Below are 16,099 nucleotides of genomic sequence, written 5' to 3'. Positions count from 1 at the left end.
AACTCACAGAGGACCTCCTGTGGGCCGGACTCTGGCGAGACACTGGATACTCTCTACAGGATAAACGAGGCAACCTGGGTCCTTGCCCAGCTGTACAAAGGCTGGGAAGGGATCTGCCCACAGCGAGATAGCAGGTCACCATCCTGACTCTACCTGCAGTGTTTCCCACAGGTGTTCCTAAAATAGGCCAGGCCACCCTCACAGTTCAGGATGTGCCCAGAGGAAAGCACCCCACCTTCCACCCTCTCCCTTCTAGAACCCCTGACCATCCTGCTCAGGTCGTGGGGGCCCACCCCTAACCTATGAAAAATTAAGCTCAGCATTCACATCTTGGCTTGTACCCAAGTTGAGGGTTTTTATTTACAGAAAGGCCTGGATGGATCTAGGGTTTGGTGGGAAAGGGTGATGCCAGGAAGGGAAGGGAGATGGGTGTTTAAATACTCAGATGGGAGGAAGGCAGGTAGGAAGCAGAGGACTGGCTTAGGGATGGTCCCCTCCGGGCAGTCACCCAGTAAGCCTGGGGGCAAAAACGGGATCAGGAACTAGCAAAGGCCTCGGTCCACTTGCCCCAAGGACAAGATGGCCAGTGGAGGATGATGCAGATTAAGGACACATTTGTTTTGATGACATCCGAGCAGTGCTCCAGGAACGAAGGCCACCCCATCCTCTCTGGACTGTGGACTCTCCAGTGCCATGTGCCCTGTTGGCCTCACCTTTTCATCTGATGCCCTCCCTTCCCTTCCCCCATGTTTTAGAATTTCCTTTTCCTCAGGACTCCTGGATCCCAGTTGGAAGGTCCTGGAAAAGCTAGTTTCCTGGACTGAGGCATGGGGTGCATGTCCACCCAGAGGGGCCCGAGTCCTTTCCCCCCCAGGATGCCCACTGGGCTCTGTCTTGGCCTGATGCTCATGGCCCCTTGATGGATCCAGGCTCTGTGAGGCGTCCAGAGGCATAGGCTGAGGCTCCAAGGCAGGCCGCAGGTTCACAGAAGCCTGGAAGCCCAATGGGGCCTGGCAGGCCAGGTCGACCTGCCTCTCCTGGGGCCCCTGGAGCCCCTCGATCTCCATCTTTGCCGTTGATTGCCTGACCAGGCCGGCCAGGCAGTCCTATGGAAGGGAAAAGGTCAAGACATCAAGGCCTCCTCCTATCTCGGCCTTTGAATTCCTCAGTCTCTCAGGGAAACTGAAGTCAAGGACACCATAGAAAGAAGGGACTCTGCCCCAGACACGGTTCTAAGAGAGTCATGTCTCATGGTGCATTACTCCCAGTCAGTGAGTCGGGGGAATAAAGGCCCCTTCCCTTCCCTCCATGAAGCAGATTTTTGTGTAACCCAGGAAGTCCTCAGAATCCCAGCTGTCCAGTTCCCAGCCAGACCTGACCCAGAGGCTCCTGGCTGCTCCAAAGGGATGCAAAAATTGGATGCGTGGAACTGAGTTGGCCTCATGTTGTGAGAGCACGAGGGAGGTCTCCATGGAAGAGATCCAGTTGTCTCAGGTCATTAATCCCAGGACTGAGGGACAGGACTGCTACTGGGCAGGGCCAGGGTCTTACCTGGGATCCCCGGGGGCCCAGGCATCCCGGGGTGCCCACGGCCAACTTCTCCCTGATCACCCTTCTCTCCACGTTTTCCTGCAGAGAAAGAACTGAGCCTTAATTTTTCAGAATAGGAAAAAATTTTTTTCTTCTTTGCTTGCTATTTAATTTCTCTTTCACACACGACAATTATTTCAGACAGTTGGAAATGACTGCAGAACTGATTAAACAAAGGCAAGTCCGAAGGATGGAAGACTATAAAGCTGATAAAGTTCATTACAGGAAAGTGTCTGATAATGTCAACAGTTGGCATTTAGTATATACCAACTCCATGTAAATTGCCTCTAAATGTAATCCTCCTGGCAACTATGAGATTGTTGCTATAAATATCTCCATTTCACAGATGATAAATCTAAGACCCAGGAATATTAATGGGTAACTTGTCCAAGAGCCACAATGAGAAAGTGAGAGAGTCTGGACTCACACCTGCTCTGACTCGAGCTTGCCTTCTTTACTGTTTTGTTCATCTGCCTCCCCACTTCTAGAGACATGGAGGGATGTTTATGGAGTATCACTAAGTCAATTTAAAATTGAAACAACATCCCCCCCCCCAAAAAAAAACCCAGGCTATAAATTAGTACATTTGTTTCTATCAATTTGCTACTGAGAAAGCAAGCCCAGGAGTTACATGGGAGAGCCATGGGTGAGAACTGTATACCTCATCCTAGGAAGGGGAATGATGAAAGATAGAAAACAGGAGGCTGAGCCATCAGCCGGCATAACAGACGCCAGGTGGCTGGTCTTGGCCAAATCGCCATCTCCCGGCCACCATAGAATAGCACTTACCCTTGGGCCCGGTGTTGCCAATCTGACCCACGGCTCCCACGATGCCAGGAACACCCCGAGGGCCAGGGTGCCCATGGGGTCCCTGTTTGCCTGGGTACCCAGGAGGCCCAGGGGGTCCTGGGGGACCCATCATCCCAGTCGCACCCAGGGCCTCCCGCTTGGCACTCACAGCCATTTCTGCCAGTTGCTCTGGAGAGAGGGATGAGACAGAGAAGTCTTTAAGATGGGTGTGGCTCAGAAAAACTGGGAAGGCAGAGCATCCTGGCCTCTGGCCACGAGGTGTGCAGACAGAACAGCCGGGGGTCAACCTCCCCCTTCCTCAGGCTGTTCTGCAGACATCAAAGGTCCTGAGTGGGTGAGGACATAGGTAAGGTCCCCAACCCCTTGGAGGCAGAGCTGGAATGGCCACCCACGGCTCGTGACTCTCCCACAAGGCCACATGGAGAGTCTTCTGAAGGGTGGCGATGCCCTGGAGGTGAGAAGGAGGAGTTGGTGCCCCCTCACCTTGCAGCATCTTCAGCACCACGTCCTCGATGTGCTGGTCACTAGCATCTCGGCCCTGAAAGCAGAGGAGGTCTTTCAGGAAGAAGCCCCTGGCTGCCAGGTCTGACTGCTCTAGTGCTATGACCCCTTCCTGTTCCCATTTTCTCACCCGAGGTATTTTCAGCATCTGACTGAAATCCCTCCAGCACCCACTCCCCTCCTCTCTGATCTCGGGGCTTGGTACCAGCCTCAGGGAAGGAACTCCCAGCCTTTGAGGGGATAAGCAGCAAGCAACCCAAAGAGGCGAGTTCCCTAAGAGACTCCTCCTCCCCTGGAGGCCAACTCACCGCCACGCCCTGCCTCCCGGGCTGTCCGGGCAAGCCTCGGTCTCCAACCAGTCCTCGAGGGCCCGGAGGCCCCGGGTAGCCCTGCACCCCCGGGGCGCCCGCATCTCCGCTGGGGCCGGGGTAGCCAGGTTCTCCGCGGACTCCTTGCTGCGGGGCGGGTTGGGTTCCCAGCGGAAATCAGGGGACGAACGCGCAGGGGTGGGGGTTGGGGGTTATGCAGGAGTAGGGGAAGGATGGGGTGGGGGGCAGGGAAACCGGGGGAGTCGCGGTCCTAGTCCCCAGCGGCGCTGAGGCAACGGGGGTAGGGGGGCGGCAGAAGCGGGGGAAGGTGGCGTCACAGCTACAGGACTCACCTGTCCCTTGGGTCCTGGCTCGCCTGACTCGCCCTGTAGGCACAAGGAGGTGCTGTCCCGAGGCGGTGGGGTACCCGGGCCCGCCCGCTGCTCCCCTCCTCCACCCCGCGCAGCCCGCTCACCTTCTCGCCTTTCTCTCCTGGGAGGCCAGCCACCCCCCGGTCGCCCTGCAGATTGAGACAGGGTCAGATCGCGGTGGCCCCGCATGGCGTGGGTGCGGGGGCTGCACTGGCCTGTGACACTCCCGCTCCCCCATCCCCATGCGATGTGAGGGATGCCCTGATTGGTGGGGGTGAGGGGGTTTCGGGGGGAAGGCAGGTTCCTTGCACTCACCACTCCACCGCGGGGCCCGGTCTTCCCTGGGGAACCCTGTTGAAATTGGGGAGTCCAGAGCCTGGTGAGCTCCGATCTAGGGCAGGCTGGGCCCACAGGTCCCCCCAATCCAGGCTCCCAGCCACAGCCCCCTCTGAAGCTCCACCTCGCTCCCCAGGGCCCCTGGGGACCGGCAGGGGGTCATTTTTCCAGGTGGATTTGACCCCTCCCTCAGAATCTGAAGGCCTCTTTCCCTTGTATTTTTCAGTCCCAGTTAGTACCTTGTCTCCCTTGATGCCTGGCAAGCCTTGGGGCCCTGGAATTCCGGGAGGACCCTGTTCCCCTTTGGGGCCCTGAGGAGAAAAGAAACCAGAGGAATAAGTCAGCCAAGGTGCCCAGACATACTCCCAGAGCCCATCTCAGCTGCTCTGTACTTACCTGCCGACCTTGAGGGCCTGGCTGTCCCACTGGCCCCCTCTCACCGTGGTCACCCTGAAATGGAAAGTGAAGGTCACACCCCAGCCATCAGCAGGGCAGCCTCTCCCTGCCAGATCCCAGACCCTGCATGGTCAGAGTGCCCTCTATTCCTGCTGTCACCACCATGGAGGTCCTTGGCTCCACTTCACAGACCAGCAAACTGAGGTCCTGGCTGGGAGGCCTCACGATGGAGCCTTGAGAGGACCAAGATCCTGGGTCCAGCAGTGCCAGCTGCTGCAGAGGCCCCCAGGGAGGGACCACTGTGCCAGACACTTACCTTCTGCCCCATGATGCCCTGGGGACCGATTTCTCCTCGAGGCCCTGGCTCTCCCTGGGGGACAGAGAAATCCGGAGGTGAGCAGTAGCCTGGAGGATCCCTCCTTTCCACACCTGACCAACCCCTACCCACTCCTGGGACTCAGCTAATTTGCTTCATCAGGGAAGACTTCCTTCACCTTCTTTCTTTGGGTCCCTGTCCTTTTCCTTCATAAGACCCAATACATTCGGAGTCTTTATTTAATTCAATGTCTTTCTCACAAATCCGTAAGCTCTATGTAAATAGGAGACTGTCTATCTCAGTGTCTAGTGGGTTTCAGATATTTGGTGAATGTTTGTGCAATGAGTGATGGAGAAGGCAATGGCAACCCACTCCAGTACTCTTGCCTGGAAAATCCCATGGATGGAGAGCGTGGTAGACTACAGTCCATGGGGTTGCAAAGAGTCGGACACGACTGAGTGACTTCACTTTCTTTCTTTCCTTTCTTTTATGCAATGAGTGAATGACTCTGCCTGCTGGATTGTCAGCCCCAGTCATCTGGAGAGGTCATACCCCAGGACAGAAGCAGCCCCATCCTCTCTGCACCGTACATAGGGAAATGGGGGTGGAGAGAGGGGAGAGCTTTCCTGGGTCAGCGGCAGAGTCCTGACTGGGCCCGAGGGCACTCTGAAGCTAGGGCTCCACCGCAGAGTCTCACTCTGGCCCCACATGCTAAAAGCAGAGTCCTCAGGCCTGGAGGGAGGGATGGGGAGGAAGCAAAGCAAGAAGAGCCCTTGAGTCAGAGGAGGGGGCACTTACCTCCTTCCCGGGGGGACCAGAGACTCCAGGGAAGCCCTGCCGGCCTGGCTCACCCTGTAGGAAAAGAGTTCTAAGGTCAGTCTGTGTAGCCTAGTCAGGCCCTTGGCCTTGGAGAAGCCGGGTGAACGCTAAAGAGACTCTGGAGCCAAATGAGTTGAGAAGGAGCGGGTTCTTAGGTCCTCTGGATTCCACTAACTTGCAGCCATGCCATCCTGTTCTCTAGCCAGGATGAGAGGTGGGAGGGAGGCAACAGGAGGGAGGTGATTAGCCCCAATGAACCCATGTTCAGGCCCAGTCTCTGAGCCTGAGAAGGCCTGGACCTTGCAGTCTTTAAGCCATGCCCCTGGTCCCTGCCCTCAGGCTCCCTTGCTCAGATGAAGCCAACTCTCTGCCCCCAGGCTGGGGTCACCTTACCTTGTCTCCAGGGCCTCCTTTTGTCCCAGGCATACCAGGCACACCCTGTAGAAGGAAGCTGATGTCAGTTTCTCCCCTGGCAGCAGGGAGCCCTGAGCATCTGCTAATTTGCCTCCCAGATTCCTCTCTTCAGCTTCCTTGTGGGAGCTGAAGAGCAGGAGGCCCAGCCATGAACTTGACTGTGCCTAGCCCCGAATCCCTGGTGAGACAGGAGATAGGGACAGAAGGACCTGCTTTCCAAGGTCTGTGGTCCATGGGGGGAAAAGGAGCACACGCGAGTGCACACAGGAACAGTCTGTACATGGATATGTTAGCAGTCCTCAACTTAAGTATCCCTGGCAGGGAAGGATGGGGGTTCCCAGAAGGTGGGGGATGGAGGTGGGCCTGACTTGTGAGAAGACTCAGAGATGGGAAGAGCATTCCAATAAGAGGGACCAATAAAGGCCTGAAGGTGTGGCAGTAGAAAAGCTAAGGCTCTGTTGAGAAGGCAGAGGGTGAAGAGGGGCAGTGGCTGACGGGTCAGATTATGGTGGTCCTTGGATGCTAAGATGAGCTGTGAGGATGAGGAGTGTAGCTGTCCTGGTCATAACTGTTCCCCTGCCACTTCCTGCACCTCAGTGACTCTGCTGAATGACTGGACAGAATGACATTTTCCTGGAGGCAGTGGTGGCGGGGTGGGGAGGTTGGCGAACAGGGAGGGTAGAGCACCATGGAAGGTATTTAGCAGGGAAACGGTCAGATTCCACTTAGCCAACATGGAGGGTTGGTATAATCTAAGAGAAGGCTGGGTCAGCTGTCCAAATGATGAGGCCTAAGCCAGGCCGGAGTTGGTGAGAAGGCCTGAGCTGAGCAGGGACAAGGTCCAGAGCATGAGTCCTGGGTATGTGACTTCCACCTCATCAGCCACTCACACCACTTTGGGGAAGTGGGCCACAGAGTGCCTGGCCTCTCGGTGGAGGAGAAGCGACTTGCCCTGTGGCGGCCCCCACAGCTCCACCCTGTACTCACCGCTAGGCCCTGGTGGCCTGGGTTTCCCGGCCGCCCCGCCTGTCCTGCACTGCCCTGCGAGAGACAGAACCAGAGGCATAAATGAGAGCTCCAGCCGAGGGGTCCATGGCCTCCAGCCGAGGGGTCCATGGCCCCCACCCGAGTGCAGGCAGGGAAACTGAGGCCCCGAAGCAAGAAGGAATGTGTTGGTGACACCCCTGAGGCTCCCAGGCTCCAAGGCCTCCAGGCTCAGTGCGGTGGAGCTCAGAGCCTCAGCTGGGAGGACCCCTGACCCTCACCCCCGTCCCAGGGGCCGTCCCCACTCCTACCTTCACTCCAGGCATGCCTGGGGTCCCGTCCTTGCCATCGATGCCCGGGGGTCCCTGCTCAGCAGGAAAGTTGAAGGGAGAGTCACAATGGGGGGATGCCTGGGGTCAGGGCCCCCATCCACGTCCCTCTGTGGGGGGTAGTGTGCAGGTGGGAAGTGGGCCTGGTCGGCTTGGGAAGCCCCAGCAGCTAATTGGGGGAGCGGAATGGAAGTGGGAAGGGATTTCAGGGGATGGGTGACAGTGTTTCCCTTGTGTGGGTGATGTGTCTCAAGACCCCTCCTATGTCACTACTCTATTTACAGGAGAAAAAAACTGAGGCGCAGAAAGAGGGCATTTCCTGAGGTGACAAAGCCAGCCCATTGGCAACAGAGTTCAGTCTAGAACCCCAGGCTCCTCCTCCTCTGGGGGCTTGGAGACCCACCTGGACCCTGCCCTCTGTCTACTTACAGTTGCTCCCTTTGGGCCTGTTATTCCCTGGGGTCCTCGAACTCCTTGGCTGCCCTGCAAAGTAGACAGAGAGCAGACCGCCTTCAGGAGGCTGAATCCCAGTCTGGCTATTCAGAGAACTGCTGAGAACAGTGACCTCCGAGTCCCAGGTCCCCTGTGGCACAGGCCATGCTGGGTAGGGGCTGGTGGAGAGGGTCCTAGTTGTGTGACTTTGCCCTGGACCCAGCTGGAGGGAGCAGAGGTGGGCATCAAGCAGGCTGCGCAGGAGCAGCGGCAGGACAGGGGAGGAGCCAGTGTGACCCACCAAGGCCCTGAGTGACACTGATGTGAAGAAACCCAGCAACCAAAGACAACGTGTGGACTTGGTTTGGGTCTTGATTTGAACAAGAACCCTGAAAAGACATTGTTGAAATCATTGTGAAAAATTGAGCACAAGCTGATGATTAGATTCTGTTCAGGAATAACTGGATAATTTTGCTTGTGTGATAGTGATATTGTGGTTATGTGCGGAACCTTATTTTTAAGAGATACATTGAGAAGTGAAATGGGTAATATGACACAATGTTAAGAATTTGCTTGAAAATATCAGAGCAAAGGAAAGAGAGAGAAGGGGATGGATAAAGTGAATGTGGCAAAAGATTAGTTTGGGGAGAGAGGGACATAAGGGCTCACTATATTATTCTCCCTACTTTTGCATATGTTTACAAAGACTTGCATAAATAATAAAAAAAACCCAACTAACAATAACAATAAAACCCCTAACTTTATTTTCTGCTCAATTTTTCTGTAAACTCAAAATGGCTCAGAAGAAATACTCTTATTAATTTTAAAAAGGAGAGCGTTAAGAGAACTGGGATCTGGACCAAATCTCATTAGCCCCATGACTGATTTGCTGGAATTTCATTGTCTGGCCTGGTGACCGTGGGACTGGATCCTACAGCTTCTCCCTGAGCCTGAAGTTGACCAGCAGTCGGCGGGGCTTGGAGGAAGGAGCTGCTGGGCTAGCTGGGCTACGGGCACAGATGTTCCCCCCTCACATCAGCCACCCACATGCACAGACAGACAGAATAACACATGGGCACGGGTGTCTACATGTGCACACACGCAGACACATGTGTGCACCTCAGTGTATTCACTTGAGCCTTGGGTGGAGCTGAGTCCACCCAGTTCTCCCCCACAGGGCCCTGACTGCAACAGGGGCGACTGAGGACTCACCACATCACCCTTCTCTCCAGCTCGGCCCGGTGGTCCCCGTGGACCTTCCTCACCCTGGTAGGAAGGACAGAGAGAAATCCAAGTTACATGGGCTCAGGGAACTCACATCCTTTGCAGCCCCAGAAGCTGCGTCCAGGGGAGGAAAGTGGGGGCAGGGAGTAGGAGCAGACTCACAGGTGACCCGGCTGCGCCGATGGAGCCCACCATGCCTTTGTACCCCTGAGGGCCCTGGAGAGAGGACAGATTGTGGGTCAGTCCTGGCTGGACCCCAGAGGCTAGAGGGCTGGTCCCGGCAGCTCTTTCTTGCAGGACACCCCCCCAGACCCACTCACCGTCTCTCCTTTGGGTCCTGCCATGCCTGGGTAGCCCCTGACACCCTGGGGACCCTGTCAAGACAGAAGAATGACAGTGATGGAAACTAGAAGGCCCACGTTGTGACACCTTCCCTGAACCCCAGCCCAGTCTTCTCAACGTCTCCCTAAGGCAGGCACAGAGTCCCTGTCACAGATGGTCAGTGAGACTCGGAGATGCTAGGGACTCGCCAGGGTCACTCAAAGGAACAGTGGCAGAACCAGGGCCTCAGCTGAGCCTTTTGGCTGACAGCAACCTTGGTTCCAGTCCCCCAGTGTCTCACAGCCAGCCTCATCCAGAGCCTCACCAGCTGGACACAGGCATCTCTTCCACCAGTTAGAGGCCAGAGCAAGGGAATGACTCCACTAAGGTCTCCTGGGGGGATGAGGTGGGGCGGGGAAAGTGTTCCTTACCGGTGGTCCAGGGATGCCTTGCTCTCCAGAGGCACCCACATCTCCCTTGGGACCCTAAGGGCCAGGAAAGAGAGATCAGATAGGCAGGCAGATCGAGAGACAAATATTCAGACAACCAAAGACAACATCCTCTTCTCAGCAAGAGCAGACAGGAAGGCGTCCTGGAAAGCATAGGGTCCCAGAGATGACAGATAGGGAAGTGGGGGCACAGCAAGGGAAGGGGCTTGCCCATGGACACACTGACTTAGCGCCTTGGCCTCCTGCCTCCCAGCTCAAGGCTTCATCCCTGAAGCCCCACAGGTGAAGGGAAGGGAGAAGGATGCGAGGAGGCTCCAGTAGGGCCCTCTCCAAACACACTCTCCTACGGCCCTCTGCCCTCGCACTCACCGGCTTCCCCTGGCGGCCGGAATCTCCCAGAAGCCCGCGTCTGCCTGGATGCCCCTGTGGGGAAGGAGAGAGCTTAGAGTAACGTCCCGTCCCCGCCTCCCCTGCTCCACCCTACGAGACTTGGGCCAGAAGCTCACCTTCACGCCCTGCAGCCCTGGGGGCCCTTTCACGCCCGCTGGACAGTTGGTTGGACACTGGAAGAGAAATTCCGCAGGGTTCTGTGTCACTGGCCTGCCCCAGGCCAACAGGGCAGTGCTTCCCAAGACCTCTCCTCCGCCCGCACCTGGCTGCACCTCTCTGCCGCAGTCTCTCCCGGTCTCCCAGGGACCCTACCGTCCGAAGGAACCTGTCTCCTTGCCCGCCCCTCTCAAGACGACCCGCCCCTTCCCTGAACTAGCTCCGCCCCAGGCCCCGCCTCTCACCAGGAAATCCGCGCTGCCTTCCAGACCCTGAATGGTTCCAGGGCGGCCCTGAGAAAAGATGTGTGGAGATGGAACCTGACTCGAACCCTCCTCTCCCCAGTCTTGTGCCGAAGACCTTTGTCCTTCCCCAGCCCCACCCTGCCATGTGGGAGGTCTGAGGACACTTACCGGTTTCCCAGGGGGTCCCGGAGGCCCTGATGGTCCCTCTGGTCCAGGATCCCCCTGGAAGCAAGAAAGGGCCAAATCATACCCTTGTCCAGCATTGGCTAGGTCACCTCTGCCCCCTGCTCCAGTTCCCGCTACTGCCCTGTCCATCCTGCCCTCCAGGTCCCCTCCTGAGATCTGGGGAGATCAAAGCCTGATCTGCAGAGGACTCCCCGCCATTGGCTGCCCAAGACCTGGAGGAGATTCCTGGTGGCCAGAAGCAGGCCCAGGAGCTCCTGGAGAGGTGCTCAGCTTGCGCTAGAAGGCAGAGGGCAAGACAGAGTGAGCAGAGGAGTGGCTGGGGCTCACCTTGGGGCCGGTGAGTCCAATCTCACCAGGGAGGCCAACAGGTCCAGGTGGTCCCTACGAACAGAGACATCAGTGGCTAGAATGCCTCAGAGGGTTAGCCCAGCCCTGCCACAAAGATAGAAACAGGTGCCCAGAGCTCCTTTCCCCACTTTCACTTTGCAACCAGCCCCAAAGAAGCACACAATTTAGGACAAATTAGGGCTTTAAGGACCAGAGAATTTCAGAGTCAGTGGATAGGCCCAGGGTTCTCTGACAAGTCTGCCCATTTCTGACACCATCACAGTATGCTAGCCCCTCCCCATGCTGGCCAGTCCCCTGGAAGCCCTTCTCTACCCTCCCCCTCTGAAAGTCCCAGGGACCCTGCCCCATCCCTGAGGACTTACAGGAGGTCCGGCGAAGCCAGGGCCCTGAAACAGAAGGAAAGATTAGGTTCATGGCTCCTTTTACAAATCCCCCTACCTACAAAGGGTCCCTTAAAGCCATTGCAGGTTATACTCACCGGCAGGCCAGGGGGACCTGGGAGCCCAGGCTGGCCCTGCAAAAGCAATGGGAGAGGCTCAGAGGCTGGGGTCTCCTGCATCTCTGCTCCTCTCTGCCACAGCCCCTCCTAAACTCTGGTACCTAGATTGCCCATGCTGAACCCCTAACAGGCCACTTGCCTTGACTCCAGGGATCCCTGCAGGACCGGGCTCCCCCTTGGCTCCAGTTAGACCCTGGAGAAGAAAAAGAAGATACATCTGTGAGGGGCAAACCTGCTCCCTGACCAATGGGAGGACAGGGTGGGTCCAGAGGTCTCTCCTGGTTGGGCCCAGGCTGCCTTTCGTCACACTGCATGAAGGCCTAGGGGCATAAAAACCTCACTTTCCTTTCTTCCAGTTCCCACACTAGCCCTTGATGATTATCCTCTTTTGAAAGATAAGAACCCAAGGCCCAACGATTTGTTAGCCCAGACCTCACATCTCCAGTCTAGGAATCTAGAAAACCTAGATAGATATGGGTCTGGATTAGCCATTTTTTTAATGTCTGCCCTTGACAACTTTTTCTGAGCCTTAGTATTCTCATCTGCAAAATGGGTTAATAATCAATGCTTGCTTCTCTGGGTGGTTATGAAAATCGATGTGTAAGGCAATATGCTTTGTAATCTTTACAGGGTGTGGATGAGTTGGAGCGACCCTGTGGCTGCTCACAGCCCTAATGGGCACTTCTTGAGCCAGCAGGCCATTCATGGGGGGCCACTTTTTCCTCCCATCTTTTAGTGACTGACTCAAGTGTCTCCCCAACCAGATGACTTCCCAATAACCCTGTCCAGGAGCCAGTGACCTTGGAGCCTGTCTCCAGGAGCCTGTGACCTTGAGCCCATGAACCCCTGGAACTGCATGATGTCAACCAAATGATGTTCTTCTCTTGAGTAGTGCCTGGGGCTGTAAGGGGGTGGGGTGGGAAAGGGTAAAGGGGAGGAAAGGAGAGGATACAAAAGAGCAGCTCTGCCCAGAGAATTAAATGTAATACTTGGAGGCCAGAAATGTGAGGCTAAATTCTGACTGCTGCTAAGTCCTCTGGGTGCCCATCTGCCCTTGATTCAGTGCTCCTGGTGTGGGTGTGAGGTCAGAAGTCACACGAAGGTAAGGGGAACTCACAGCTGTAGAGTCTCCATCCTGCTCTGCACAGCAGATCAGGGAAGATGCCAGAACTTGGTTTTGGAAGTCAGGGGGTGGAGCCCTAGCCTACTCTACCTGACACTCAGGTAGGTACTCACATCTATCCCGGGCTTCCCGTCTGGCCCATCTGTTCCTGCTTTGCCAGGCTCTCCCTTAGGTCCCTTGAAAACAGAGGTGGAGCAAATATTAGCCACAGGCAGGAAAGACCTGGAAGCATCAAAGGCCAAAGGGAAAAAGCACTCACCGGAGGGCCAGCTTTCCCAGGGGGCCCTTTGTCACCCTGCAAGATATAAGTTGTTGAGAAAGCTTACCGTGGCTTGTGCTACCCCAGATGGGCACACACAAGCCTTGGTGGACCTGCCCACATGCTCCTCTCCTTTTCTGTCCTGGGTCCGCTCAAACCTCGTGCTTTTTAGGAAAATAGCTCCCTTTCCTTCAAGAAAACCATAGGTGGATTGAGACCAACTCCATGCAGGCTGGAGAGGGTGATATCAACATGTAAGTGAGTTCTGGACATGCCAGTGTTGGGACGGTGCCAGTCATGAGATCTGTGAATGGGTTGCCTCGGAGAGCAGTGCCTCTTGGATTTGAGCAAGTGTGAGAAGAAACTTTGGGGCTTTTAGGAAAACACGAAGAGAAGGTAAGCGAAGGGGGCAGTGGTAGACTGGGGTCAGGAGAATGAGATGTGGCAGGGGCAGGGGCCAAGGGGGCAGCTTCAATCTGTCCCCAAGGCAGGAAGGACCTCCTTCCCCTGTGACAAAGGATCCTCGATGGAGAAGAGACGTGGCCTGTGGAATCACATTCAGCCCCAGAGAAGCCTCCAGGCATTTCAGGGCCTCTGGCGGCCAGAGAGCCTGGCAGGGGCCCAGCGCCCGTGTTTGGAGGGTGGGGGCACCAAGTTGAATAGAAAGCTGTGGAGATGGGTAAATATGGGGCTGACCTCTTGGGGGAGCATCCAGAATGAGATATTTAACTCTCACCACGGTGGGGAGAGCAGGGAACGAGCCCAGCTGCTTCTAAATCGGGAAGAAAAATGTAAAGGGAAGAGACGGGAGTCTGGCTCCCGCTGGACAGCGGTCTGGCCAAGCCTCCCAAGCTACCCTGAAGAGGCACTCAGACGTGCCAGGGGGCAGCGCGCGGAGTTAAGGCGTCTCCCACCCCCAAACGGGAGGAGGGGGCGAGGGATGAGGAATCGCTGTGAGCTGTGGCAGGTAGACCGAACAGCAGCTCCTTGTCCACCAGCAGCTATAACGGGCTCTGCCGCTCCAGGCTGGTTTGAGGTTTTTGTAGAACAAACGGGCTCCTTGTGGGGCAGGCCGGCGCTGCCTACTGGCAACTGGGGGCACTGCACCTCCAGGCACCGACCTCACCGCCGCCACCCCCTGCCTCCACTCCCAGAGCACACAAAATTCCCCTTTGTCCGCAGCCTCTCGCCCCCCGCCCCCACTCCCCCGGTCCTGGGTTAGAGACTCACGTCGATTCCGTCGGATCCAGGCACTCCCGGTGGCCCTGGGGGCCCCGGAGGCCCCGGCTCTCCTGGCAGACCTCTCTGAAAACACAAAGGGGGCAGCCCTCAGACACTGCAGGGAACTGGGCGTCCAGGGGGCGCACCTCCCCCCTGAGGAGCCATGAACTCCCCTTCACTGAGAACACACTGTGGACCTTTACATATATTATCTTATTGACTGGTTCAGAACTGTGAGCCGAGACTAACGAGCCCCAGTTTGCAGGTGAGGAAACAGGCTCCGAAAGATTCGGGGGTCAGCGCCCACCCTCCATTCGGATTCAGGCTCCGAAAGATCACAGGAGGTAAACTGTGGAGCTAGAATTCCACCCTAGGTTTGCCCAGCTCCTTCCACTGTACCGCGCTGCCCCTGCGCCGTCGTGGGTGGAGAATAGAAGGAGCTGCCGATGACTCAAATAACGGATGGTTAAGGAAGACGGTACCTAGAGATGCTTGATCCTCAATGAACGGTTACTTGGATTATCCATTTTTAGATGGACGACAGATATTGAAGATGGATAGGTACCCCCCTACCTCTCCCCCTGGTGCGGATAAAGCCCGACGGGAAAGTTGGGGAGGTGCAGAAAGATGGGGCCGTTGGGGGTGTCTAGGGAGGGCAAGCCTGTTCTCTCCTCCTTCCGAGAGCATCCGTCTCCCAGCACCGCTCCTCCGTCCTCAGTTGGATGGCGCTCTTAACGCGATCCATCCTAGACCCAGGCAGGGGTCCGACGTTTGCCAGGTGCCGGCGCTCCCATCCCCACCCCCAGACCGAGAAGTGCCAGGTTGGCGCCCCACAGGCGAGCTGCGAACCGCCCAAGGCCCCAGACGGCGCCCCGGCCCGGCCCCTCCGCGCCCGCGTCGCGTGAGGCCCCCCTCTCCCCAGCCGGCCCTCGGAAGTGAAACGCGGGAGCGCTAGCCCGGCGGATAGCGTCAGCCGAGCGGGAGCGGCGTCTGGCTGGAGCCGGCGCCCCCTGGGAGGCGGCGGGGGCGGAGGATCCCGAGCTCCGTGAATGGACACCATTGTCTCCCCCGCCACCTGGGCTCTCCAGGCTGCCAGGACGCGGCGCCAGCTCCTGCTCCACGCCGCCGGGCCCGGGCAGGGCCGAGCATCTCCGGACAGGGTCCCTCTGGCTCCCCGGCTCGTCCACCTCTTTTCACGGTGCCGAGATCTCCACCCCCCACCCCATTTGTGCCCCTACTGAAGGAACGTGAGCGGCTGCCCCTCAGGCGAGGGGGTGTCAATAGAGGGTGGGGGTCAAGCCGAACACTCCACCAGACCCCAGGATCCGGAACCCCGGATCCAGATCCCGCATTCCGGAGCCCGGCGCGGGAGTGGCTGCAGGACTTACGATCTGCGCCAGGGCGAGCCCCAGCACCTGCAGGAGAACCAGGAGGCTACGGGGGTCGGCCGCGGGGGCCATGGCGGACGTCGGGCTCGAGGTGGACTGATGCGGGCACCACGCACACACCGACGGCTGAAGCTCCTGGAGCGACGGCTCCGGCTGCTCTCGGATCCTGCGGGCCGGGCCTCCTGAATATGCGGCTGGGCGGGGCGCGGGGCCCGCGGGGTCTGTCACCTGAGAGGACCCGGGGAGGGAGGCTGGCGTTCCCGGCCCAGCTCCGCCCCGCTCTGTCCAGCCGCCAGCGCCCACCCTCCATCCTCTCGCCCGGCTTCCCGGAGGCCTCGACCGGGTGATCAGAAGAGCGGCCAGGGTGCGGAACCGGGACCACGGCTCCGTTCCTCTATGAAGAGGAAGAGGGCCTTCCGAGTTGCCTGCCCAGCCCGATCTCCGGGACCCAGCCCGTTTACCCGACCCTCAGTCTGCCTCCCATCACTTTGCGCCTTGTCCTCAGCCACTTCAGCCTGCGAGCCCGGGCCTGGGTGCCCTGGTCCAGGGCCCAGGCCGAGGACACCGCAGCTTCTGCCGACCTTGTAGCAGGCTTTGCCCAGCTCTCCATCCACCTCGTTCCTCTCCACCTACGATCAATCAGGCCTTGTCCCTATTAAAACATACCGCAGAGGATGAGATGTT

At 57.6% G+C, this 16,099-nt stretch overlaps 1 protein-coding gene across 2 annotated transcripts; it reads right to left on the bottom strand.

Moving 5' to 3' along the window:
* Positions 1-330: 330 nt before the first annotated feature.
* On the bottom strand, positions 331-15,848 carry COL9A2 (collagen type IX alpha 2 chain). Of its 2 annotated transcripts, none has more exons than XM_006061928.4 (32): positions 15,416-15,848; positions 14,037-14,111; positions 12,807-12,842; positions 12,661-12,723; positions 11,564-11,617; positions 11,404-11,439; positions 11,288-11,311; positions 10,905-10,958; positions 10,560-10,613; positions 10,392-10,439; positions 10,107-10,163; positions 9,970-10,023; positions 9,583-9,636; positions 9,151-9,204; positions 8,993-9,046; positions 8,819-8,872; positions 7,604-7,657; positions 7,157-7,210; positions 6,849-6,902; positions 5,841-5,885; positions 5,427-5,480; positions 4,629-4,682; positions 4,313-4,366; positions 4,156-4,227; positions 3,896-3,931; positions 3,685-3,729; positions 3,563-3,595; positions 3,210-3,356; positions 2,884-2,938; positions 2,380-2,568; positions 1,552-1,629; positions 331-1,106 (listed from the first exon to the last, which is right to left on the bottom strand). In XM_006061928.4, the coding sequence occupies exons 1-32, from the start codon at positions 15,485-15,487 to the stop codon at positions 907-909; spliced, it is 2,067 nt and encodes a 688-aa protein (XP_006061990.3). In that variant the 5' UTR covers positions 15,488-15,848; the 3' UTR covers positions 331-906. The 2 variants fall into 2 exon arrangements, with proteins under 2 accessions (XP_006061990.3, XP_006061989.3); XM_006061927.4 differs by lacking the exon at positions 15,416-15,848 and adding an exon at positions 14,601-14,911.
* Positions 15,849-16,099: the final 251 nt, after the last annotated feature.

The sequence above is a fragment of the Bubalus bubalis genome, chromosome 6 (assembly GCF_019923935.1).
Source record: "Bubalus bubalis isolate 160015118507 breed Murrah chromosome 6, NDDB_SH_1, whole genome shotgun sequence".
In the NCBI taxonomy this organism is placed as follows: domain Eukaryota; kingdom Metazoa; phylum Chordata; class Mammalia; order Artiodactyla; family Bovidae; genus Bubalus; species Bubalus bubalis.
The sequence above is the reverse complement of the archived record's forward strand: the minus strand, read 5'-3'. Positions and strand labels throughout refer to the sequence as shown.

Excerpts from the sequence above, each read along its gene's own strand:
- COL9A2 (XM_006061927.4), bottom strand. The coding sequence starts at position 14,714 with ATGCTCTCGGAAGGAGGAGAGAACAGGCTTGCCCTCCCTAGACACCCC. Across the intron at positions 10,614-10,904 it reads TTGGACTCACCGGCCCCAAG|GGGGATCCTGGACCAGAGGG; the intron begins GTGAGCCCCAGC and ends TCTTGCTTCCAG. Across the intron at positions 8,873-8,992 it reads TCGGCGCAGCCGGGTCACCT|GGTGAGGAAGGTCCACGGGG; the intron begins GTGAGTCTGCTC and ends CCTTCCTACCAG.